The following is a 23,979-nucleotide window of genomic DNA, read 5'->3' as shown; positions in this document are numbered from 1 at the left end:
GTGCAAATATTTTGACCTGAGTCGAGAAGCAGCAGATGTCTTGTAATTGCTGTATATCAGCGCTCTCTGCTGTATATCTATACGAACTACACTTTTTTTCGGGATTTTATGACGCACATATTTTGCTTTTACTTGTATGAATAAAATAAAACACAAGTGGGGGCTACGTGTGAAATGTAATAGTAAATTGTAGAAACTCTTAAGATTGTTGAATGAGCTATTACGTAACAGCCCATCTAAAAATTGCTTGGAAGTCCACTGGTACTTGTAGTTCATTTTACATTAATATCTACTGCTCGGTCTCGCAAAGAACTCAATATCCCACCATGCAACGGCGTCATTATCCGCTATCTGGTGCACGCCCACGCTAAATAAACCCATCTACTGTAATCCTCTGTGTACACCTCGGAATTCTCTGCGGATAATTCTAACCTTTCAGCAACTTTGTTTTAAGTCAAACGAGGAAATGGATAACTCTGGGAAAGAGAAAGAAGCGATTCAGCTTATGGCCGACGCTGACAAAAAAGTCAAGTCTTCGGGCTCTTTTTTAGGAGGAATGTTTGGAGGGTAAGGCAGCATTGCACCAAAGCATAAACAGCTAGCAAGCATTAAGTGGCAGCACCAAAGTTGGAACACAACCTTTATATTAAGGGTTACACAACCCTAATAAGTTAACATTTAACCAGGGGCCAGGCAAGCAATGGCTTGCCCACTGTTACTTTATAAGTTTGTTGGCTAAATTAGCTATTTATTATTATTAGAATGTATTTATTTAGTCATAAATCTGTGGTGGTGCCTTTGAGTCATTGCTTGTTTTGGCACGCTTATGACAAACACTAGGAAAAGTCTTGCAGATGTAACTGCCAATATCTTTAGATCCTGTTATTAGCAATAAATGTATAACTAATCAGAGAGGGTTTCCATATACTTCAAGTCATTGTATATGTTTCATCTACTACTGGTTGTCATTTAAATGCATCTAAGACCAAAGTCAGGTAGTTGTAGCCACTGGGCTCTTATTCTGCTATGTAACATGGTATAGATATAGCAAAAGGTTGCTTCAAGTAAAAATTCTCATCCCAGGAACTCATCTGTGAAGAAAAAACATGCAATAGCCTGCCATTTTGCAAAGTTCATTACCGTACGCTGGTGACCCTTTTGAATAGTGTTAATACAATTGTGTGCATCAATTTTACTTTTTTTTTTTTTGGTCTAGAGGACATCACAAAGTTGAAGAAGCATGCGAGATGTACTGCAGAGCTGCCAACATGTTCAAGATGGCAAAGAACTGGAGTGGTGCGATAAGATCTCCCCTAATAATGATCCATTATTTCCCACATTCTTGATAACTTGTAGGATACAAGTTATGTGCAAGGCAGATGTGAAATGGCATGTTAAAATAATAATTACATGACATTTCTTAGCATGAAAACTGCAAATTGCTGCAGGTGCAAAGACAGAAAGGTGGAAATTGTACTGATGTTGTAACTGTGCCTCCTTTCTCTTGTTTTAAGCTGCTGGAAATGCATTTTGCAAGGCAGCACGTCTCCACATGCAGCTGCAGAATAAACACGACTGTGCCACCAGTTTCATTGATGCAGGAAATGCTTTCAAGAAGTCGGACCCCAATGGTGAGAGCATGTGGCAACCGAGATACATCATAATTTAAACTTTATCCTAAATCTCAGTCCATTTAGTCCCATTTATAAATACAGTAGTTAGTGTTTGTATAATGAAAGTCACCATAAAGCAACACTAAGTGTATGTAATAAAGATTTTAATAAAGTCAGAGTACAGACTCTGAAACAAAACCTTAACATATAATAAATGCAAATATCACTAATATCTTGTTGGACAAGGTTCTATTAGATAGAAACCAAGCCAACATAGTGTCTAACTTTTTCCTCCTCTTCCTTTATGCTGTCAAAAGAGGCAATCAAGTGTTTAAATGCATCCATCGATATTTACACAGACATGGTAAGATGAATGTAGAAAATATCCAACTGTGTTTTCGTCAACTAGAGTGGCGTTTTCCATGTGTTTTTTTCTTTTGTGACATCAAATTTACCGAGCCTGAGTCATAAACCACACCGACGTTGATTTATCAGGCTGTTCCCACCTTTTTTCACCCCTTCCTCTCCCATTTTTGTGGGTCATCCCAACATATTTATATCACGCATTATATCACGACAGGATTCATTTAGAATGCTGAAACTTTGCAGAGCCTAAGCACCGAGAGAGCGTCACACAGCCTTTACTGAGCGGAGAGATGTCAGTGTTTTGATTCTGATGACAATCTCAGCATTATCTTTTAGGGAAGATTCACCATCGCTGCCAAACACCACATCAGCATCGCAGAAATCTACGAGTCTGAGATGGTGGATATTGAAAAGGTACTACGCAATCTAAACCTGCATACTTATTATTTTACTTTTAAATGACCAAACTGCATTATTTGTATTTTTAGGCTATTGCACATTATGAACAGGCAGCTGACTACTACAAAGGAGAAGAATCTAACAGGTACAGTCCTGATAATAGAGTGTTTTTGTTGGAAGCAATAGCTGCAGAGTGATGCTTATAGAGTGATACAGTTGTAGAACCACCACATGATAAATGCCACCATCTCGACAAAATACTGCACGCTAGTGGCTGCATGCTGTGGCGCAGCCTGCTCCACATCACTGCTGCAGGGGTTGTCTCTAGCACACAACCCGCCCAGCGTGACCTTCAGTTTAGCGTGTTCTCACATTCCAAAAGGCCCCCTTATGGCCAGATTTTACACATTGTGTAATGATATGGTTCTTTGAGGCTCCAAGCTAAAATGCTTCTAAAGGTGTGGCTGCATTTGTTATTGTTTATGTTGGAGCATGTCACAAGTCTCTGCACAGTTAGCTTCATTACATATATCAAATAATGTTAATTAGGTTAATGTTGCATCTGTTTTTTTCGTCTCAATCTAGTTTAAATTACGGAGATCATTTGTCTAAAGGTTAATCGGTATGGTTCAAGGCACATAAATGGAGTGTTTTTATGTGCGTATCTATGAGAACATGGCTCGATTTGTGGCATGTAAACTAGGCATATGCAGAAAAAATGTCTGCATTTAATATGTCTTTTCCTCAGTTCTGCCAATAAATGCCTGCTGAAAGTGGGGGCTTACTGCGCTCAGTTGGAGCAGTACCAGAAGGCCATCGAGATCTACGAGCAGGTGCTGTTGTCTTTTTTTAAATGAATTTATTTTTTTAAACAATTTTTTTTTTTACATTTGTAATTGGAGATTTGTCTCCAGGTTGGAGCCAACACGATGGACAATCCTCTGCTGAAATACAGCGCCAAGGAGTACTTCTTCAAAGCCTCCCTCTGTCATTTCATCGTGGACGAGCTCAACGCTAAGGCAAGTTTTTCCCTTTCTTGTTCAGTTCTGGGATTAGGAAAACATGGTGGAGGATTTTAATTTCTTTCAAACACGCCGCCTGGCTCTCCACAGATCGCTATTGAGAAATACGAGGAGATGTTCCCGGCTTTCTCGGACTCTCGAGAATGCAAACTGCTGAAGGTAACTGGTGCGGCGCACAACTCTACTCGTCTGATAACTTCCCCCTTTATCCGCTCAGCTCCTGCCAGTAACCTACATTTTTTCCTCTTTACAGAAACTTCTTGAAGCTCATGAGGAACAGAACAGCGATGCTTTCACAGAGGCAGTAAGTCTGTGTGCTCTTAAGAAAAAGTTCAATTCCTTAAACAAAGTTTTCCTGGGTCCCACTGATTCAGTCTCGTGGATCTGCTGGGTCCCTCATGTGTTGAAGAAAGACGGAGTCTCACTTTGTTCAGTCTTAATGGATGGAAAATATGTGTCCTACTGGGAATACTGCTATTATAGTTAATACTACGTTATTAATGTCAGTTATAGCAAGCTGTTAGCAAAAGTTTATTACAGAACACTTTCAACTAATGCGCTGGTAGAACAACTGGACGAAACTAATTTATTATTAACACAATCCCCTCAAAAATATAATTATCTTAATATATTTGTAGCTGTATTGTGCACCCATCTTTAATTTTCTCTTTTGGTCACCCAGGTCAAAGAGTTCGATTCGATCTCACGCCTGGACCAGTGGCACACGACCCTCCTGCTGCGCATTAAGAAGACCATCCAGGGCGACGAAGGTGATCTGAAATGAGTGGAACCTGCACAGAGGGACGGATCCATCACGCATGCTTTCACACGCGGAATGACGCCAACACACACACACACACACACACACTCTCCCCTCACTGTAACTGGAGATGACCACTGATGACTCTTAAGTATTCTAACTGCTCACTGCGATACCGTCAGACAACCCAACCCTTGCTTTCCTTCCAAGCCTGTCCCAGTGTAAATCCTCGCGCCCTCACCTCTGTCCAGAGGTTTGCTGCATATTTTACTGCTGAAATCTGTCCTGGGGGATTTCACAGGTCTCTCGTATTGAAACAGGCGCCGGTATCGATGAGCATTGCATGTTTTATACAATAATTTCGCAGAAGCCGTTTTTCATCGGGTTATTCTCAGTTTGTTTTGCATCAGTTTTTAAACACATGCTGTATATGTTTTTATTAATAGATATTAAGTAAAGCCATTACCATAACTGCAAGATACCATTTAAATGACAATGAATGGAGACTTCTGGAATGAGAGAAATGTTATGCACTAAGTGTAGACTGTTAAATTATTACCAATAGTAATTCTAACAATTGTTTTAATTCTAGTATTTGTTGATGTAATAATACTTTATGTAAAAATGTTTCTTTTCAGACCTTAATTCTAAGGAAATATCTTTAGTGACCTATCTCGTGCTGTCATTTTGTTAATTTAACCATTAAAATGGTCTTAGACGGCAAGTGCACCTTCCAAACAGCAGGTCGCCAAGCGTGTTGTTGTGTTTCGTAATGGTGTCGTGCTAAACGCCGGCGAGCCAGACCAAAGTTTCTAGGAGAGGGTATCGCCTCCTGCTGCGGCTACTTCAGGTGGAATGGCAGTGGGCCGAGGACAGGGCCTGTATGTTTGTGCACATAGACAATAATAAAGATATTACACCCCCTCTGTGGTATCCTGAGTTTAACTCCCACCAAAAATATTAAGTTATAGTGATGATTCAATTGTTAAGCAATTCTATGAGCTATGCACAATAAACATCTGCCTATTTAATACGTGTATTGAAAAGTTCATAGAATTTTAGCGAAGTAGCAGAAAGTACTTGCTTCTGCAAGAGCAGGGAGGATTTAGTGGTGCAGCGCTGCAGCTGCTGCCAAAGACGTCTGACTCCCACAACATAAAACCTGAGACTCCAGCAAATGATGATGTACGAGGAACAGATGTTTAAAATCTGTTTGGATTCAAAACGTCCCAGGATATGATGTTTTGGCATAATGAGGTGGAACAGTAAAGCATTTAGAAATGAAGAGATACAGCTCCGTCAAAATGAATTGGGCGGATTTCAGATGGTTTCCTGTATGTGAGGAGGTTCGGCGGACCACCCAAAATGTTAAACAAAACCACAAAAGGTAGCAAATACTAAACTCCTGACTCACTGGGAATGTAAATAAACCAGACATTTTACTGGATTAAAACTAATCCCAACTGACCTCAGACCAGGATTGATTACTTGGGCTGAATTTCAGGAATTTTTATATTTACACTGTTGAAGAAACCTTTGGATAAACTGTTGTGAATAGCAGCAGAGTGGAAATTGTACCCTTCAACTGTAATCCAGTAATTCAAGCAGAAACTAGATTAGTTCCTCAAAAATGACTGTTGATGGTCTACTGATGCTTTTAAAATATTAAATATGTGCTGGCAGAAAATGATTGATTCAGACAAATTACAACTCCTTCGTTTTTTTTGTTTCTTTTGTCTAACAGGCTACTAAAAGTGTTGCTTTAATACCACAGCAATGATCGTCAAGTCATGTCTACATGAAAAAGGTGTTTCAATAAAAGTGGCGAGATCTGCGGAGATTTTCTACACCGCATCTTCTCGTGGGTCATTTTTGGGTCCAGCGGTTGAGCCGTCGTCCGTCTGCACGGCAGCAGACTCTCCTTCTTCCTCCCCAACGGTCACGAGCTGAATGCTAGAGTGTAAAATATCCACCTCTGACGCAACGTCGCTCTCTGAAACTGGGGCCAGAATGGTGTGTGAAGTGGCAGCTTCTAGAACGGATGACGCGGACCCCGACGTGGCGTCGGAGACGGAGACGGGAATTGAGAGGGTGGGAACTGACAGAGAGATGGTGGAGGTCTCCGAAGACATTGGGATGGGTTGAGCGAGGGACATGGGAATGGAGAACGGGACAGGGATGGCTGACGTGGAGAGAGCGATGACGCGCGTCTCAGTGTCGTCCGTGGTCACAATAGGCTGCATCTGGGTCCCGGTGCTCATGTCAGTATGGATGACGGTGATCTCGCCGGACGTGCCGTGGCTGACCAGTGTAATGGCCCCATGAGTGGTCCATTCAGGAGGGAGGGGGACCGGCCCGGCTGGAACCAAAATAGCGTCGGTGTGGATTTTATCAGAGCCGTCTACAGCTTCCATACCATCGCCAGTGACGGCAGCTTCTGTGGCATCTTCAGGGACGGTGGCGGCGGCAGCGCCGTGACTTTTCCTGGCAGCGGTGCTTTTCTCCCTTCCCCCTGCAGCTTTTTCCACCTTTACTTTGGTGGGAAGTTTGGCTTTCTTGTTCTCCACATTGCCTTCTAGCACGACCAGGTAGGTTTTCCACGGAGCGTCCGAGTCATGCACCTAAACGTCAGAAGAGTTAGGTTATTTCCCCAGCAGTTTGCTGAGTCGGGTTGTGTTAAACACAACCAAACAAGTCCTAAACACAGCCTGGGAGGCCTATTATGAAAGCCTAATGCCCTCAATCCTGTGCCCTTTTTGATGTTACCACAAGTAAAGCTAACAGCTACCGGCGCGACTCACCATGGTGTGCCTGCGGAGGGTGGACTTGTCGGTGAACGTGCGGCAGCAGAGGCCACACATGTAGGGCTTCTCTCCTGTGTGGATGCGCTGGTGCCTCTGGAGGGCATTGAGCTGCGTGAACTGCTTCTCGCAGTCTTTACAGCTGTACGGACGCTCGCCTGACAACATGCAGAGAGGGAAGCAGGTTCTGTGATCCGCACAAGCCGACCGTCTACAAATATAGCGTGCAATGATTCACCTGTGTGTATTTTCAGGTGTTGATGGAGGGAGTTCCTCTGAGCGAAGCAGCGGCTGCACTCCTCGCACTTGTAAGGTTTGGAGCCGGTGTGGATGTTGGAGTGGTGTCGCAGGTATTCTTTGGATGCAAAGCTCTTTCCGCAGGCCTCACACATGAACGGTTTCTCTCCTGACAGGATTAAAGTGGAGCATTTAATCTCCACAGCATCAGAGCAGTGGTGAAATCTCTTCTACCTGTGTGGGATCGCTTGTGATAGGCCAGCATGTGCTTCTGCGTGAAGCGGGCCTCGCACTGGTCGCACGCAAAAGGCTTCTCCCCAGTGTGAATCCTTTACACATGACACAAACACGCATGAGTTCTGCCTGTCTCACACCACTGCCCCCCTCATGGATTACTTCTCTACCTGCGGTGCATCTTGAGTGCAGAATTCTGGGTAAACCTGGCCTGACAGTCGGGGCACTCGTAAGGCCTCATGCCCGTGTGCGTCCTCTGATGCAGCATCAGGGCCGTTTTGGAGCTGAGCGACTTTCCGCAGTCGGAGCAGATGTACTGCAGGTTGCTGCGTTCGTGGACCTGATGCGGAACAGAGACGCAGAAGATCGGTTGAGTCTTTCTGTTCAGTACGGCGTAACAACAACCGCATGTAAGTTCCGAACAGAGCGCACCTGTCTCTGGTGACGGACCACGTCCTTCTTCCGTTTGAAGGTCTTCTCGCAGTGGCTGCAGGGGAAAAGCCTCTCGGAACTGTGGACATGCTTTTCGTGGATCTTCAGGTTACTTTGGTTAGCAAAGGTTTGCTGGCAGGTCTCACAGCGATAAACGACATCTGCTTTAACGCCATGGTAGGTGCTGCGAGGGTGAGAGAAACGCCACAAAGCACAATGATAAGATAGCTGCACACTTTTAATAACGGTTCATTCATTGATTGCGTGCTCGTGTCACCACTGTGTCCTACCTGATGTGTTTTAAGTAGCTTCTTTCATAGTGAAAAGTCCGCTGACACTTGTTACACTGGAACTGGGCTTTGGAAGTTCTTTTAAATGCCTCCTCACCCTCTCCTCCTCCTTCTGTCCCCTCTTCTTCTGCTTCTGGGGATAAGTCGTTTTCAGTATCATTGCTCTGCGCGTCCTCCTGACAGGTCCAGTCGTCGGGTTGAAAAGCTGGCCCTTCCAAGTTCGTCTCTTCTCCCAAGTTCGTCTCTTCTCCCAAGTTCGTCTCTTCTCCCTTGTCTTCTGAATTCTTTGACGGTGACTCTACCTGGGTCCCTTCATCGTTGTCTTCAACACTAAATTTGTTTTCATCGTCGCCCTCGGCCCTTTTGAGCGACACACGTCTCTGAAGGACTTTGCGACCACCAAAGCAGAGCTTCAACGTGTTGACTTGTCTTTTTTTAGGTGCAACTTTGGCTTTTTTGGCCTGATCTTCATTCTCAGAGCTTTGTGGAGAGTCTAACCTTTGAGGCTTGTGCTTTTTCCTTTTGGTGCCACCTAAGTGACCTGTATCCTCATCCCTTTTTGCAGATAACTTCTTTGTATGATTCTCTAGGATTCCAACAGTCATTGCCTCCCCACAAACCTCAGCCAGATCTTTACAGTCCAAACTTAGTGCTGCTGCCAGAACATCTGCAATCTTGTCTTTGGAGACTTCAACTTTACCGGTGTAAACAAACTCTAAAAACTTGGAGAAGTAGTTGAAGTGCATGTTTGATAGTAACACCTTTCCTTGGGGTGCAAAATCTGGAGCAAGAAGGTGCTCCCTGAAGTAGCCGCTGGATGCTGCAAGCATCACTCTGTGGGCCTGGAACACTTGCACATCTCCCTGGTAGTCTACGTGCACTGTAACATCACTCAGCAGTCCCTGTAGCCTCAGCAGCTGTAGGGAAGCAAGGATGTTTCTATGGTAGTTCTTAGCGGTGAGCTCGATCACGCCGCCTCCCATTATTCCTGCAGCTGCAAACAAAAAATACCTTATTATTCAACCGTCAAATTCGTGTCAGTTAGGGCCCATCAACTTTAGGGAAGTCAGGAATGCATTCTAAAACAAAACGGCAGCTAACACTTAGCTAAATGTTTGGCCGTTTAGTTAAAATAGCAAGGTCGTTTGGCAGCGAGCACGCTTATATAACCACAAGCATAATGTCACTACAACAGGCTGATTTATGTCTGCTACTGTATATGTGTTCATGTTTGGATAACATTCTTTGTTAACGATAGCGTCCCAGGTAGCCTACATCCAAGCTACGCTAGTTAGCACGTTGTTAAAAGCAGATCAAGAAAATTACATTTACGGTATAGACGTTTAATCTAAAGACTCGCTTTACAGCGCGTCGCGCGCGAAGGCATAGGGGCACGCGACACGATAGCGCGAGGCAAGTATTCTTACCGTAAGGTTGGTAAAATGAGAACCCGTAATAATTTCTCCATACAGCGGACGGTATTTCCTGTCGAACTTACTCGTTTTCAAAATGAGCTCGGCCATCGACATCCGGTACGACTAAAAACACCAGATTTCCTCCCAAAAGGACGAGCGACATACGACGCCGTCGATCCAAGCAAGTTAAAGGAATTCACCCTTGTTGGTCGATGAAATGTAAATGAGAGAGTTTACCGTAATTTAACACTAAAAAAAGAATGAACCGACTATGCACTTGCACTGCCGCCATAAGACCACACGGGGGCAATGTTGTACGATAAGAATCAAAACGATCACGATAGACTTCATCCACGATCCAATGTAGCTAATGTCTAAGGTATCAAAATGCCTTCTGACAATTGAATTTACGTTTTCTTAATTAGTATTTATCACCCCCGTATAGCCGTATAGCATTCTCAATCTAGGGAGAGATTTAGTGCGGACTGCCATCACAAACCATAGCTAAGCCAATTGCATATTAATGTTTATGCATATTATGTTTCTGCATAATTCCAAGAATAATACAAATTGACCTAAAATGCTGAGGCAGTAACTGTTTTAGATTAATATTAAATCTGGCTAAATCTAGGAGGGGAAAAAAGCATACGGTTATTGCAAAAATCTATGGAACGCTACTTGAGGATTCACCAGGGTGCTCTTCTGCAGCTGCCAAGGTTTTTCCTCATTCTTGAGGAAATCCATAGGCCTTAAATTTGTCTTAATAAATTCTCCAAGCCAGCAATCTGCTCTGTTCCAGTGAGTCATGCCGCCCTCTGGACCAAAGCTGTGCAAAATTCAGCACTGACCTGGAACACTGCTCATCTGGCGTTCATAACACTTAGCCTCAATACACATGCAGCCACTTGACAGAAAGTTATGGATGACGTTGTTTTTTTTGTTTTGTTTTTTACACAACTAGCGTTTTCTGATGTGCATTAAGACACATTTACTCTGGTGTTTGAATTTGTCTTAATATTCTTATGTCATTAAATACCAAAAAGTATTTGCATAGACATACCCGTAATGTGACATTGAAGAAATTAGATATTGGAATATTTTTAACTGTCAATTCAATCTGAGGATTGTGATACTCTCGCAAAACTAGAAATGAAGCACAGAGATAGCGCAGACTTCTGCTAAGCATTGCATTTCCCCACATATATCTGCACTATTCCACAGGCAATAGTGATGATACTTTTCAGCATTTTGTAAACAGTATTTTTCACACTTGTGCATGAGAGAGAGGAAAACAGATGTTGTGTTATTGTAGATATGTATACAGGTGTTATGAGGTGAGTCCAACTGTATTTTAGGGCACATGAAGACTTCAGATAAAGGACAAATAGAAAGGAAAAGCTAAGATTTGGGTAACAGAAGGCTCATATTTGCTCATTTATGGGTAGACTTCTTGGGTTAAAAAAAAGTCTATCCACAGACTGCACTTGTACTAGATGCAAACCTCAGAATCATGAGCCTACACGTCGCGCAAAGCACTTAAGAATTCCGTGGTGATGGTTGCATCCGGGCTTGGTTTGTGTGCTGGACTCTTGCAAACACTCTAATTTGGATGCAGTGCGGGTAAGTCCGTCAGACAGCGTCCTTACAGGACCTATCTGTGGCTCTTTAACAAGGCTGGGTCGGAGGCAGGATTGAAAAAGCGACGGTAAACATCAGAATATTACATGGAAGTGAGGTAGTCCAAGAACAACCACAGTGTTCTGTGTGTTTTGCCCATGCAGCCAAAGAAGGATGCCAGTAAAAATGGATTGCACTGGACTCAGTCAACAGAAAACATGTTTTAGAGATTTATTTTTCCATGCACGTACACTCCTGAACGCTCAGATACACTCTCTGGAGTATGAAGATTCTGAAAGTTGGTTTGATTTGTTTTAGTGAACACACCACCCATATTTATGTAAGGAGCAAATTGGACAGGAGTCACATATTGTACGTTTGTACAGTTGTGTCAAGGCCAATGTTGCATTGCCAGGACACACACATATACACAGAACAGTCCAAACCAGTTTCTCCAAACACTTCAGCCCAACTTCCCTTTTCGTTGGCTGGACGCCACGCCACAATAACCCCGTCCAGATTATTACAGGAACCCCTTTAAAAACCTCAAAGTCACATTGCAAAAATTGCACAAGACTCTTCATCCCATAATGAGGAAATGAGGCTCTGTCTTGGCCCAACAGCGATGTGAAATTACAAGATCTGCAGAGGGACACGGCATCACGCGTGACCAAATGTGATCACGACCAGGCGAGACACATTAAAACGTTGCAGCATCGTGACTCTGGGGATGCCATCGCCTGTCTGCTCGGTCCAGACGGGAATATTTCCACAACCGCTGGATGGATGGCCTGAAAATCTGGAACAGATGTCACAAACAGCGATAGCATATTCATAAAATAATTTCCAATAGTTTTTGTTTTTTTGTTAACCAGATCATCAGACCCACAAAGTTCCATTCTTTCAATCCAGACATCATCAGCTGCCACCCATGCAGCCTATTATTTGTGTATTTATGGTTGTGAGTGCTTTCAGGGGTATAAGGGGCCCAAGCTTCACGTCCAGCCTCACAGACTTTGAGGCGCTTCATGGTAAATCTCTCATGGTTAAATGTCAAAAAATAGGAGGAGCGGCCACAATACAATGGAACATAAGCTGAACCACGACAGTAACAGTGCGCAATTAATTTATTCATCAACCATTTCTTTTTATGTGGGCTTCATGATGCTGTTGGCCGAACTCTTTCAGATTTAGTGTTCAGGAAGTGACATCAGCAAAGTCCGACCAGAATCTGTGATGCATCCTGCGTCTCAGCTGTGTATTGTTGGGTTTCATTGCCTCCCCTGTTGGGTGTAAGTCCATCTTCTCCACTCTCTCGGGAGTGTCTGCGCATCAACAATTGTTCTGCCGCGTGACTTCTTTTTCAACTACAGTCAATAAACTTTAGCCAGCTGTACTGATGCTAGCCCCAGTGTGTGATTAGACTTCCGCAGAAGCTCTTTTGTCAAAGACACTTTGACACTGAAGCCATCAAAGAAAGAGCAACACATGCCCTCTCCTTCTGGCCACCCTCTCTGACAGGAAATGCAAAACTAACCTGTGAATGCACCACGCGCCCCCACCAAACGCCACCCTTCTTCTTCTTCTTGTGTTCCTTTCATTGATGAAAAGGATATATGCAATTCGGAGATGAAATTACTTTCCAGCTGGCCTCTGACTCACTATCTCTATTCCCAGCGCTCGCTCACATTCACCCTCCCTCAGCCCTTCTCCACCTTCACTTGTCCTTGTGCGTGTTGGGTCTATTGTAACTGTATACAGCACGCAGCGCTCCAGGCAGCAGACGAACCAGCTCAAGGACAACTGCCCACTCTTGCCACGATCATAAATAGACTATTTACCCCGGCTTACCAATCACTTTTCCCACTGTGTGTGTGGGAGCTTGTGGACGTTGTGCAGCTTGCACGGAAATAGATCCCCCGTGTGAGGGTGGATTCAGGCCGCTAGTCCGTGGTAAGAGAAGCACACAGAAAAGGGATTGTTTTGGATTAGAAAATTCGTCTGTCTGGAGAAAACAACATTTTTGACCTTGTTCGTGTGATCACGTGTTTTTTGTTGTTTTTTCACACTTCAACGTACGTCATGAGTGAAATAAGGAGTGAATGTCCCAGCTGAGGATTTCTGCCTTTATTTTTCCCGTAGACAGTTTAAAAACTGGAAGGTCAAATGGTCACGAATCAACTGTGACTTTTTCCAAGAAACATTTCAGCAACGTGCAGGCCCCAAGATTAATGTTGAAGAAATTTCCTCATCTGTAATTGTGATTTCTATTAGCCATGAGATCATTATGTATCATTTATTAAACATTTTCAGGAGTTTTCAATCTGTAGCACTCCAAAACAGGTGGCGTAACCTCCGAGTTTCCCAGAATACAGCGGTCTCCCCTCCAACTGTGCAGGACATGGCCATCAGCACATTCCTGGAGAGCCAGATCCCCAGAAGCAACAATTCCTCCTTCCTCTCCTCCCTTCCTTCCTGCCGATCCCTCGTCCTCTCCTTCTCTTCTGTGGATTGCATCACTTGTCTGCCTCTTGGCCCTCTCTGCTTGGACTCTTTAATCACAGAGAGCATGCACAAAAGCAAAAGTGCGTGTGTGTACACACTGCCTCCCCCCCACACACACACACAAACACACACATGCTGTGGGTAGAAAGCAACCTCGTCATTCCCCGTCCTGGCTTCGTGGCTTCGGTCGGAATTTTATGGTTGGTTTGAGCAGAGGATTCTGGAGGCTTTCCAGCTGCCCTCTAAAGACTTCTCTCTCTCCATCTCTTTGTCCATTCCCTTCAGATATTCTCATTTTCCCCTCCTCTCTTTCTTACCCCCCTCCCTCTTTTACCCATTTGCCCTCAAGGTCAGAAATATCCTGTGGTTTAGGTTTGATCCCCCTGGAAAAGCCTTTGCTCACTCCCTCTTTCCATTTTAACTTTTTTTTCTGTTTTACTTGTGCACACACACGCACACGCACACACACACACACACACACACACACACACACACACACACACACACACACACAGAGCACAAAGGATGACAAATCGGTTAGAACTCATTAAGAACGCTCTTTAATTTCCTTCATGATTCCATACAGTGCAGCCAGGTTAACCTTCTTCCCCTGGGTTGACCTTGACTCCCTGTTGTGTAACATGGCGGAGGTCCAATGCTTGTGTAATCAAAGACTTACCACCTCAGTCACCGGGGGTTAATCAAAGGAAACATTTTGCCCAATTAAAGCCCCGTTCCTGCCTCTCCTGAGCGTGCTCATCGTTTCTGGTCACATAAGGGTTCAGTTATGTTTCCTATTGGAAATGAATCTGTCATAAATTAGACTTTTAGCATTCAGGGCCCTATTTTTCTACATTGATGTGTTCCTCTGCTGATGCATTGCTGCAGAGTTCATGTGTATTTAACCATTGGAAAATAAATTATTATTGCGGCATTAAGTGAAAATAAAGTGGGGACCCTTTGTAATTGTAAAAGTCCTCCCCAACACACAGGATTTTTTCATTAGTTTTAACTGCTACTCTGCACATTTATGACCCCCCCCCCCCCTCCACCCCCTTCATGCCAAACACTCTGAACTTGAACCCATGCGTGGACCGAGAGCCTTACATGGATTCCTGAAGGACTTTTTTGGCTCCGAGCCGATGAAGGTGAAAGACTCACGCAGTAAAACAAACCACCGAGAGTCCTGGAGAAACACTGCCCGGGTCCGGCTTGTTGACACAAAGGCTGGGGTCGGATTGTTTTTCACATATGCAACCGGTTGTCAAATACGCAGCAGCGAGTTAACTGCAGGGTTGCCTCCCAAAGGTCCCTGTTCTCCAAAATGAACCCGGCCGTTTTCTTTGGGTGTCCTCCCAGAAAAGGAGGAGACCACAGACACAAAAATACTTATGTAAAATCAAGCGCGGCCACGCTTCACATGACTCAACCTATGTAATTTAACTTGCCAGTAGGTCAGCTGGATGTTTTTTGCAAGATTGTTCTTCAATAATTTTCTCCATTATTCAGAAAATTAGTTAAAAAATCCATAAGCTATTTCCTGCCCCTTTTCTCCACGGCTCTCCCTCCCTGCCTCGACTGTTGGACCACAGTAGCGCAACAATCCACAGAATCACTGCTTTGCTTTTCTTGCACCAGCGCCGCCGTCCTTCAACATCCTTTTGTCTAAAAATGGAGAGCGGAGAGGAAGAAGGCAGACGGAGAAGGGAGGGAGCACGTCGGCCAAGCTGTGTGACACCGTGACTGACACATTTACTGTGGAGCAAGACAAGCGTGTGTGTGAGAGAGCGAGCGACAGGCACAGCGGGCGAGGGGACAAAATAGAAATAAGAGCTCTCGCTTAGGTGTCTTTCAGTCATGGGAGGCTCCAGTTGACTAATTTCATTCCATCCAGGGATAAATGCATCTCAGCATGGGTGCACTCTCCTCGTATCCTGACTCTCCACTGACACCGGTTTGTCACTTTTTCCGAGATGAACTCTCCTTGGATTTGCTGCCATTGAGGTCACTGTAACTGTTTGTCCACATTATGTTGACAGCAGGACCTAAATTGCCCAAGTGGAGGGGGCTGATATTGTTCTACTTGAATGATATGGCACCAGAAAGGCAGCAGAACCTTTTTTTATGGTAGTGTGTGTGTGTGTGTGTGTGTGGGGGGGGGGGGGGGGGGGTATTGTGACTCACTGGGTTTTCTTTGATTTCTCCCTCTGTCTCTGTGCTTCACGCTTTAAGGTTGCACGCTACTTCGCACCCTGGAACGGTCCACCTGTGTAGAGTCAAGGTCATGGCAATGACGTGATATTACGCTTGATGCAACAATATTCAAAGATGTAAAATGCAACTTGATGCAGTTGTTGGCTTTTGGACGTGCGTGGGGGCCTTTCTGGGAACAGACAACACAGCATGATCAGACACTGTTCCACTTTGTTACTGATGGGCCTGGGCCCAGAGAATGCTCCAGTGGGCTTGGATGCTACATATGTTGACCAAAAAAAAGCTCCAGAGCCAATATGCTACTCTTCATCCACTCAGCTGGTTTTCAAATACAGAGCAGATGAAGATTTAAGGTGCTCTTTTTCTCCCTTTTTAAGCCAAAAACCCCCAAACCATTACAAAAGGTCAGGTTTTGAGGAGTTAATATGAAAAGCGTTTCAAATGAATCATCTCTGGTTAACTGTGTTCCTCAAGCACATTGCAACCTGTTCTATACAGCACGGAAAAGCGAGGGTACAGCAGCAGACCAGTTAACAGATCAGGACAGTGTATCTTGTTCTTGTTCGGTCACCTCGACATTGCAACTGTTGTGCAAATCATCAAGTTAGAGAAGGTAGTCTTTGCTAGATCTGTCTTGTAAGTTTTGCATCACAGTATAGAGAAGCAATTTACCATCTCAGGACGACACCGAGCTGCAGTCACAACCTTCTGCCTCCACCCCCCCCCCCCCACCACCCCCCGGCCTCCTCAGCATCGTGTGAGTGATAAAAGGTGCACGGGTGGGAGGGAAAGGCTGCTGGGTACACAGGTAGAGGGACAAAATGATCCAGTTTGCCTCATTAGAGAGAAAAAGGGAAAAAAAAACATTATGTTCCCCTCTGATCCATGCTGTGGCGAGTTGTCATGGAAACACAGCGGCATTGTCAATGCAGATGGTTTATCGTGGGGGGTTCTTGTCTGTCAGCCTGTCTCGCTTTGTTTGCTCATCATCAGGGACACTCAGATCACTGATAGTCTACACCACAAAGCTATGACTCATGCGCATCTTTTTTTTCCTTTTCAGTCTGGAAAAAGGAAAATAGTCAGAAGGGCTCACGTGCGTGCGCAGGACATGCAATTCACGCGTACAAGTATTTTTAAATCAGCAGGACTTTGAGCATACGAGAGCGGCGTATCTGCCGGGATTTGACAGACCCGTGCCGCGTTGTGCAGCCCTCCTTTCCGAGTGGTTATCTTTGCGCCGGCCGGCCCCTTTGATCTGGGCCGTTTCCACTCATTATATCAGGTAGATTATGTGCTGTAATCGCGCTTTAGCCCAGAAGATCGGCTGATGTGGTGTTTCCAGCTTATCTAGGCCACCAGATGTCAAAATCCGGAGACTTGCAAAAAAGCCGGAGCGGCATCCTCTGTGCAGGGAGGGGAGGGTGGGAGATGACTAATGTGGTGGAAAGTGCCAGCTTCTGTAGCGGGGTGAGGGCACTTGTGTGCCAAAGATGTTTCAGGTGATTCCGACAGCTGCCGAGGATCAGGAGGGTGTGCCTCATTCCGAGGCCCGTGCTGGAGATGTAGATTTGTACTCACGCGCATCCTGTGGTGCGAGCTACAACAAAGTAAGAAGCGACCCACTGTGGCATGGTCTCAGCTCCTGGAGCCGCTTCATCAAAGCCTTTCTTCTGCCACCTGCAAAACACACACACACACACACCATCCTCCATCCTCCTATGGATCCAGGAAGCGGGGTAGAAACGTGTTGGAGACACTTCAGCTTCAGAAAGATGAGTCTTTCGTCATCGCAATCCCCTCATTGATTCCACCCCCACTTTGATATCACGTGCGTCAAGCAGAATCGGATCTCTATCAGTGCACGTGCAGCCGCTGTCAGTCTTCAGGTGTTTTCTGGATGGTCCACAGGAGCATTTTAGCAGTTCATGTAAACAAGGCAATCTCTAACGATGCTGTTAATTAGGACCACAGTCTCATTAAATGCTGAAATATGAAGGGAATACTTCTGCTTGAAGATCCAGGGTGGTCTCCCCGGACTTCCTTCATGGTTAAATGCTGAAGGACAAACAGGCAAGCTGTGCTTCACAAGCTGCCTTTTATGTGGTCTAGTTCTATCTGCCATTTATGCTGTGTTTGTGGAGGGGGAACAGCTGCCCCTTCCCCCTCCTCAGACCCATTGCAAAATCTGTCCTAGTTCCCAGTTTATCACGGGGAAAAAATGTTCTGTTCTGTTAATTTAGTGCAACTTCAACAATTTTATGAAGGGATATCTTAGCCATGATACTAATTATTTCATAAATCTTCACGCCGACCCTCTTTGCGCACGTTAACAGCACAGAGCGGTCGTGAAACAAAATGGGAATAATGTTTTCACGGCCGTGACCACAACGGGCCTGGACGGGCACATGTATCCAGAGATCTGCCTTCCTCAGGCTGCTTCTCTTCAAGACCATCTGTATCAATCTTCCATTGCATTAAATGAACTAATGAGGTGTGAAACCGGCCGTTAAAGCCAATGAATGCGGAGTGTGCGGCTGCTCCCGCAGCAGGGCCGCGCACGGCCGGGACAGGCGTTCGGCAGCCAAGAGCAAATCAAACATCAGTTAACAAGAAAGTTGGAGACTCGCGTGAATCTCACCGGAGTCGTGTGCTCAACGGTGCATAGCTGATGAGTTTCCTGCTTCCAAGCAGCCAGGCGCTCCCTGGCAAACACGCCTGTGTATGACTCATCACACGGTGCATGTGATTAGATTTTTACACACACACACACACACACACACACACACACACACACACACACACACACACACACACACACACGGTCATGTTTAGGGTGATTCCAAACCTGCATTAAATTATTCCTCGATGGGCGTGCACAAAGAGGGAAGGCGTGTGTGTTTCCTGTGCCAGTGCACGCGTGGCTTGATGGTGTTTACAGTGTCGACAGTGTGCGAGGACGTGTGAACGAGAGTGTGTTTTTTTCCCCTGCAGGGCCACCGTTTGATGAGGGATGAGTCATCCGGAAGGAGACACCGAGGAAGACTGGCAGCTGGGTGATTCACACATTTACACATGCGCGCGTGTGCGTGCGTGTGCATGCAGATCTCAGTCACTCTCTTCATTCTATAAATCTGTATATGTCCCACTTCTCTACACGCTGTTTCCGGATGCACATGACAACAGTCTTTTAGGGGTTTCGAGCGGCATGCTGGATTCACCAGTGTTTGTGGGCTTGTTTTTAGGAGTGTACTGGTTTGTCTTTTGTGTCGATGTCTTGCTCTAAGCTGTTTTTGTTTGCCTTCCTGTAGAGTGGGGCTCAGTTTGTGCATAATCAGAGAAACGCCACAGGGAGTTGTTGACTCCATTAATCCAATGCACAGGAGCACGTTCCTCCTTCGACGCCACACTCCTGAAAACACACACCCTTATCGGCTCGCTGCAATAATACAAGTGGCAGGCTGCATCCCGGAGGCAAACATCCGCATTTAGGTGCAGATGTGGCTGAAGTGGTGTCATTATTTCCCTCTTAGATGTGTGTGTACCTTCAAATCACAATAGCAACAACAGAGAGGATGTAATCAAAGGTATCAGACAGTGGGAGGACCAGCGTGATACTGTGTCACTCCAAATTTGCAGATTTTTTTTATTATTCATGCTTTTTTTTGTGCCTGGTGAAACAATGTCTGAGTGATTCTGTCAGAACTGCACTCTTAAGCAATTTGTTTTGATCATTCCGCTTTTGCAACTTTCATGAGGCTGTCAAAGACGAACACATAAACTTAAAAAATCCGATATCATTGTAACAACTTCGGCATTAAATATGCAGCAAAATGATAGAATCCAGGGAGAAGAGGGTCAGAATTTTTTATTTAAAAAAAAATCAAATGCTGACATCGCCCATGAATTAATGTATATTTTCAAATATTCTGTGCAGTTTCTGTCTCCAGAACAGACAGGATCCATTTAAATCCGGCATGAACATTGACTGAGGAGCATTTCGGGTTAACAACGCCGTTAATTGGCTGTTATGGATATACTGTGCCCATCATGGCATCCATGGGAGGAGTTACCGGAAGCCATAATGAGCGATCATCAGATGAATGTGACTGTAGTTAAAGCAGCGCGAGCCTATCGTTTTACATTACAGTGATTGATCAGCGGGGCGGATGATTGGCTGATGTGGAGGCAGTTATCTTGCGGAGACAACGGCAGGATCATCAATCTTGTGCCGTGATGAGGATGCAGGGAGCGTCGCTGCGCGCGTGTGTGTTTCTGTGTGTATGTGGGGCTTTTTGATGAAGTGAAGGCAGCACTAGTTTGTTTACCAGGTGCTGATGAGGATTTATCAAGGAAGGGGAGGCTCTGTCTGCTTCTCTCTCACACAAACATGCAACACACACACTGACTTTGTCCCTGGAGAGTCACCTTGACATGCACAGATAGGTTTTGCTGAGGTGAGGTCTCACACGTCGCCTCTTTGAGAATCTGAAATGGCTCTCCTACGTGTCTATCCAACTGTTGTTCATCTCTTACTCATCTCCTCCACCGTTGGCTTTGCTGTTTAGTATTCTCTTTTTTTCTCATCTTCTCACTAATTCCCCTCTGCTAACATTTCTCATTCATTAGATCTTTGCCCCAGCCACTCATTTTGTTTTTGTTTCCTGCTCACTTCACTTACGTGTTTCCCCACTGATGAATGAATGAAGTGGAGAGTTTCATTTGGTGCAGACATTTCTGTGCTCATTCGCTCAATAAGGTCATCTGCGTGTTGCTATTTTCTCATTGTTGCATGACTGCACGGCTTCAACATTACTAGCACTGCATAAAACAAGAAGCAACACATGCAGGAACTTGGGAACATGCTTTCATTTAGCAAGAATAATAACACCATTCCCCCCAAATAGCAGAGATTATTAATTATCTCTGCAATACACTGTCACGGATGCAAGCATTTTGAAACTCTGTTTAACACCATCAAACTGGAATGAATTGGAGGCCTGTTAATAACCAGTTGTGTAAATAATTAGTACATCGATCAAATCTCTGGCAGGATTAATTACATTCTGACTAATTAGCACATAAACACCATTTATGGGTATTGCATTTTGCGGTGATGTACCTCCACGAGATCCAGTCCTTGTGTCTTATTTTGCTTGTTTACATCAAGAAACTGTCAATATTTAAGAGATTGAGTGTTACTGACTGAAAGTGTAGATGTCTGTTAGCACTTGTTAGCAAGTGCAGCACAAGCCCTGCTCTAGAAATAAAAAGGTTGACTAAGAAGCCGAGTATTTTGGTCAAGGAGCCAAACCATGAACTAAAAGTACTATATATATAGTCGTATTCATACAGCTTTAATGTTAATGCTGTGCTACCTATAGCTACATTTATTAACTCAGCTTTATTCATAATTAAACTCATGTGAATTAATGATAAACAAGCGGTGATTTCTAGTTTTAACACTAACATAAATTCAGTGTCCAGAGAGCCACTTTGTCTTTGTTTTGACATATGAAATTAACCCAAACAAAGAAATAAAGCTTTAGGGAGTAGCACCTTTAGATTTCTAACAGCATGTATTAAATACAGTAAACTAAAATTACATTTCGCACATGCCATTCAGAAATGAAACAGGTTTCTCTCTTAGCATATACTAAAAGCTGAAATTCCAAAGTTTTTTTATCCATTAGAGTATGTAAATGATCTGTTAATAACACTGCGCACACCCTGACGCTCATGGCGAGAACCCATCCGCTAAAAACCCTCCAAACACGCCTCATCTTCATAAATATGACTTCCAAATCAAACGCAAAGCACCGACGCTGCGTTCTCATGTGGACCAAGTTGCTCCTCATCTTTTGTCTTGCCACCGGCTGCGTTGGCATGGAAACCTCCGCAGAGCGGGGAACACTGTGGGCGATCGGCAAATAGGTCGTATGGAGGGGAAAACAAGCAGGGACCTGCGTAACACGTGCAAATACTTAAAATGTATGTGGCAACCCCCTGACCTATTTCCAAACAACTTACATTGAACTCAATGTCTTTTGTACAGCACGCTTAATGTTGCGACACAGTTAATATGTTAGCCATATGTTTTTACTTAATACAAGTATTCGGGGGCATTTGTGAAGAATGTTTCACTTTTCTCTGAAACATTCCCTCACTGATTAAAATATTAAAATGCTGTCGAAATCAGATACATAATACACGGGGTCATTATAAAACCTCCTCCCTGAGAGTGTCCCAGCCTCTGTCATTTTGAAAAAGAAAGGCAGGGGGGGAGGGCATTCGGGGACTTCTTTATGGTTGCCATGTCCTTGAGCAGAGAGCAGAGATCCTGGATGGTGACTCAGTCCTGGATAGGAGGGCACATTCACTGCAGACAAAAGCACAGGAAGTGTGGAGGATTACGGAGGGAGTGTGAACAGAGGGCACACTGACATTTATATCATTTAAATAAATGCCCTCCTGACCATTTCACAGCCCGAGACGGTGTGTACTCTACAATAGCTTTGCCCCAGTGCCACATATTGGGGACCTTGCAAAAAAGTACCCGCAGGCTGACAGGAGATCATTAAAGGTCACATCAACCGCATTGAAGTCACAGATGCAACTTCCTGCAAATGGTGACGTGGCTGATGCAAAGAGACCCAAAGACAGACGCACAGATGCAGAGTTCAGCGTGTCTGCGTGGCTGGCTCTCCTGCTCTGTTTAGGACTGGCATTCAGTTACATCATTCTTCAGAGAAAGGAAGCTCCGATTACAGGAAAGGCAAACATAGACCTCTGGGGTATTCATACGAGTTTATGCACTTGCTCTGGCTGTATGTGACCAATCAGGATGCCCGGCACATTTTTGTTTGGGTTCAGATTTCATCATTTGTCTCAACACGCAGTTTCAGGGCTGTTTGTATAGTTGACATTTGGCTGTTTGTCCCTAAGCAGCTTGTTAGCATCTTTAGCATCTTGCTAAGGCATAATGAATCAGTGAAAGTCAAGTGCTGACATTTTATGGCGAAATAACTCAAAAATGTTTTTCGGGGCTTAAATAAGAGTGAAAGTCAAGGCTGAGGAGGTCATTTGAGGTTCTTGCCCCTTATCTCCTGCGCTTGTGTTTACTGTAAAACCCCTCTGCATGAGCTTAGCTGAAAGGCAACACATTAGCGCTGGATTTCTTCCTCACTAGGTAGATAATATTCCCCGGCATTAGAGGAGATAGCCATGCTGGGGGGCTGCATAATTACCATGGAGACGCATGCAGTGGCTGAGAGGTTGATCAGCAGGCAGTTGGAACAGGAGGAGATAAAGTGAAGTCAGGACGCAGAGCTCCACAGTTCACCGAGCATCTCCCCTCTCGTCTCTGCCGCTGAACATGCGAGTTAATTTAGCGCTGTATAATTAACAAAGGGGCTCGCAGATGTTCCAGAGTCAATCGAACATCAATAACTCCAGCTGAGACCGGCTCGATCTCCTCCTCCCTCCTTCTAACGCTGCCATCACTTCTGCCTCTCTGCCTGTCTTCTTGTCTTAAAGTCAAACTCTCTCTGTCTCTGAAACTGTAGAGAAGAGACGACTGCACTCTCTCTGTTGGAAGCTGTCTCTTCCGGCTGTCTGGATAGATGGGTGATGGGTATTTCTGCACGCTTCTCTCCTGGGATTTCCTGAGCGGATGGGCTGTCATATACGTCTCCTGCTCTCTGCCACTCAAAAATGTCAGCCCGCTGCGATTAGCTTTCACATTAATTGTGTTTCAATCTGCCCGGAAGCATATATGAATAACGCAGCCTTCACCTCTGCACAGATATTGGCTTTAATTCCACTTTTTCACGTGAGATTAGAGTAAGGGGGTCTGACTCCAGCTAATGGAAACATGTTTTGCATCTCCACACAGTTTAAATCCAGATATTTTTCACATTTGCCCTGAAGATTTTCCACAAACGTGTCTAGAGATGAAAATCTCTGTCTATTACCATGCATATTTGTGCCCATCTTAATGCATTAATATCTATATTGAATCCTCACGACAGCGCTGTGCTCTAATATAATATTGATAAGAATTTAATGTTACATC

At 44.6% G+C, this 23,979-nt stretch overlaps 2 protein-coding genes and 1 long non-coding RNA gene across 4 annotated transcripts in view; 2 read left to right on the top strand and 1 right to left on the bottom strand.

Moving 5' to 3' along the window:
* Window positions 1-349: 349 nt before the first annotated feature.
* Window positions 350-5,084, top strand: napbb (N-ethylmaleimide-sensitive factor attachment protein, beta b). The gene is made up of 11 exons (XM_003971522.3): window positions 350-567; window positions 1,217-1,296; window positions 1,515-1,631; window positions 1,931-1,977; window positions 2,316-2,393; window positions 2,468-2,523; window positions 3,127-3,211; window positions 3,293-3,397; window positions 3,491-3,559; window positions 3,654-3,704; window positions 4,083-5,084. The coding sequence occupies exons 1-11, from the start codon at window positions 467-469 to the stop codon at window positions 4,182-4,184; spliced, it is 891 nt and encodes a 296-aa protein (XP_003971571.1). The 5' UTR covers window positions 350-466; the 3' UTR covers window positions 4,185-5,084.
* A 790-nt stretch (window positions 5,085-5,874) lies between these two features.
* gzf1 (GDNF-inducible zinc finger protein 1) lies at window positions 5,875-9,800 on the bottom strand. 2 transcript variants are annotated; one of them, XM_011611915.2, is made up of 8 exons: window positions 9,653-9,800; window positions 8,155-9,148; window positions 7,865-8,048; window positions 7,603-7,772; window positions 7,433-7,527; window positions 7,200-7,367; window positions 6,962-7,119; window positions 5,875-6,781 (listed from the first exon to the last, which is right to left on the bottom strand). In XM_011611915.2, the coding sequence occupies exons 1-8, from the start codon at window positions 9,681-9,683 to the stop codon at window positions 6,005-6,007; spliced, it is 2,577 nt and encodes an 858-aa protein (XP_011610217.2). In that variant the 5' UTR covers window positions 9,684-9,800; the 3' UTR covers window positions 5,875-6,004. The 2 variants fall into 2 exon arrangements, with proteins under 2 accessions (XP_011610217.2, XP_011610218.1); XM_011611916.2 differs by having other exon boundaries at window positions 9,582-9,716.
* Window positions 9,801-18,849: 9,049 nt separating this feature from the next.
* The window catches only part of LOC115252980 (uncharacterized), an 11,351-nt gene continuing 6,221 nt past the window's right edge, over window positions 18,850-23,979 (top strand). Inside the window, exon 1 of the long non-coding RNA XR_003891278.1 lies at window positions 18,850-18,961. This is a non-coding gene — a long non-coding RNA (uncharacterized lncRNA). The remainder of the gene's footprint in view (window positions 18,962-23,979) is intronic.

The sequence above is a fragment of the Takifugu rubripes genome, chromosome 16 (assembly GCF_901000725.2).
Source record: "Takifugu rubripes chromosome 16, fTakRub1.2, whole genome shotgun sequence".
NCBI lineage: Eukaryota > Metazoa > Chordata > Actinopteri > Tetraodontiformes > Tetraodontidae > Takifugu > Takifugu rubripes.
The sequence above is the reverse complement of the archived record's forward strand: the minus strand, read 5'-3'. Positions and strand labels throughout refer to the sequence as shown.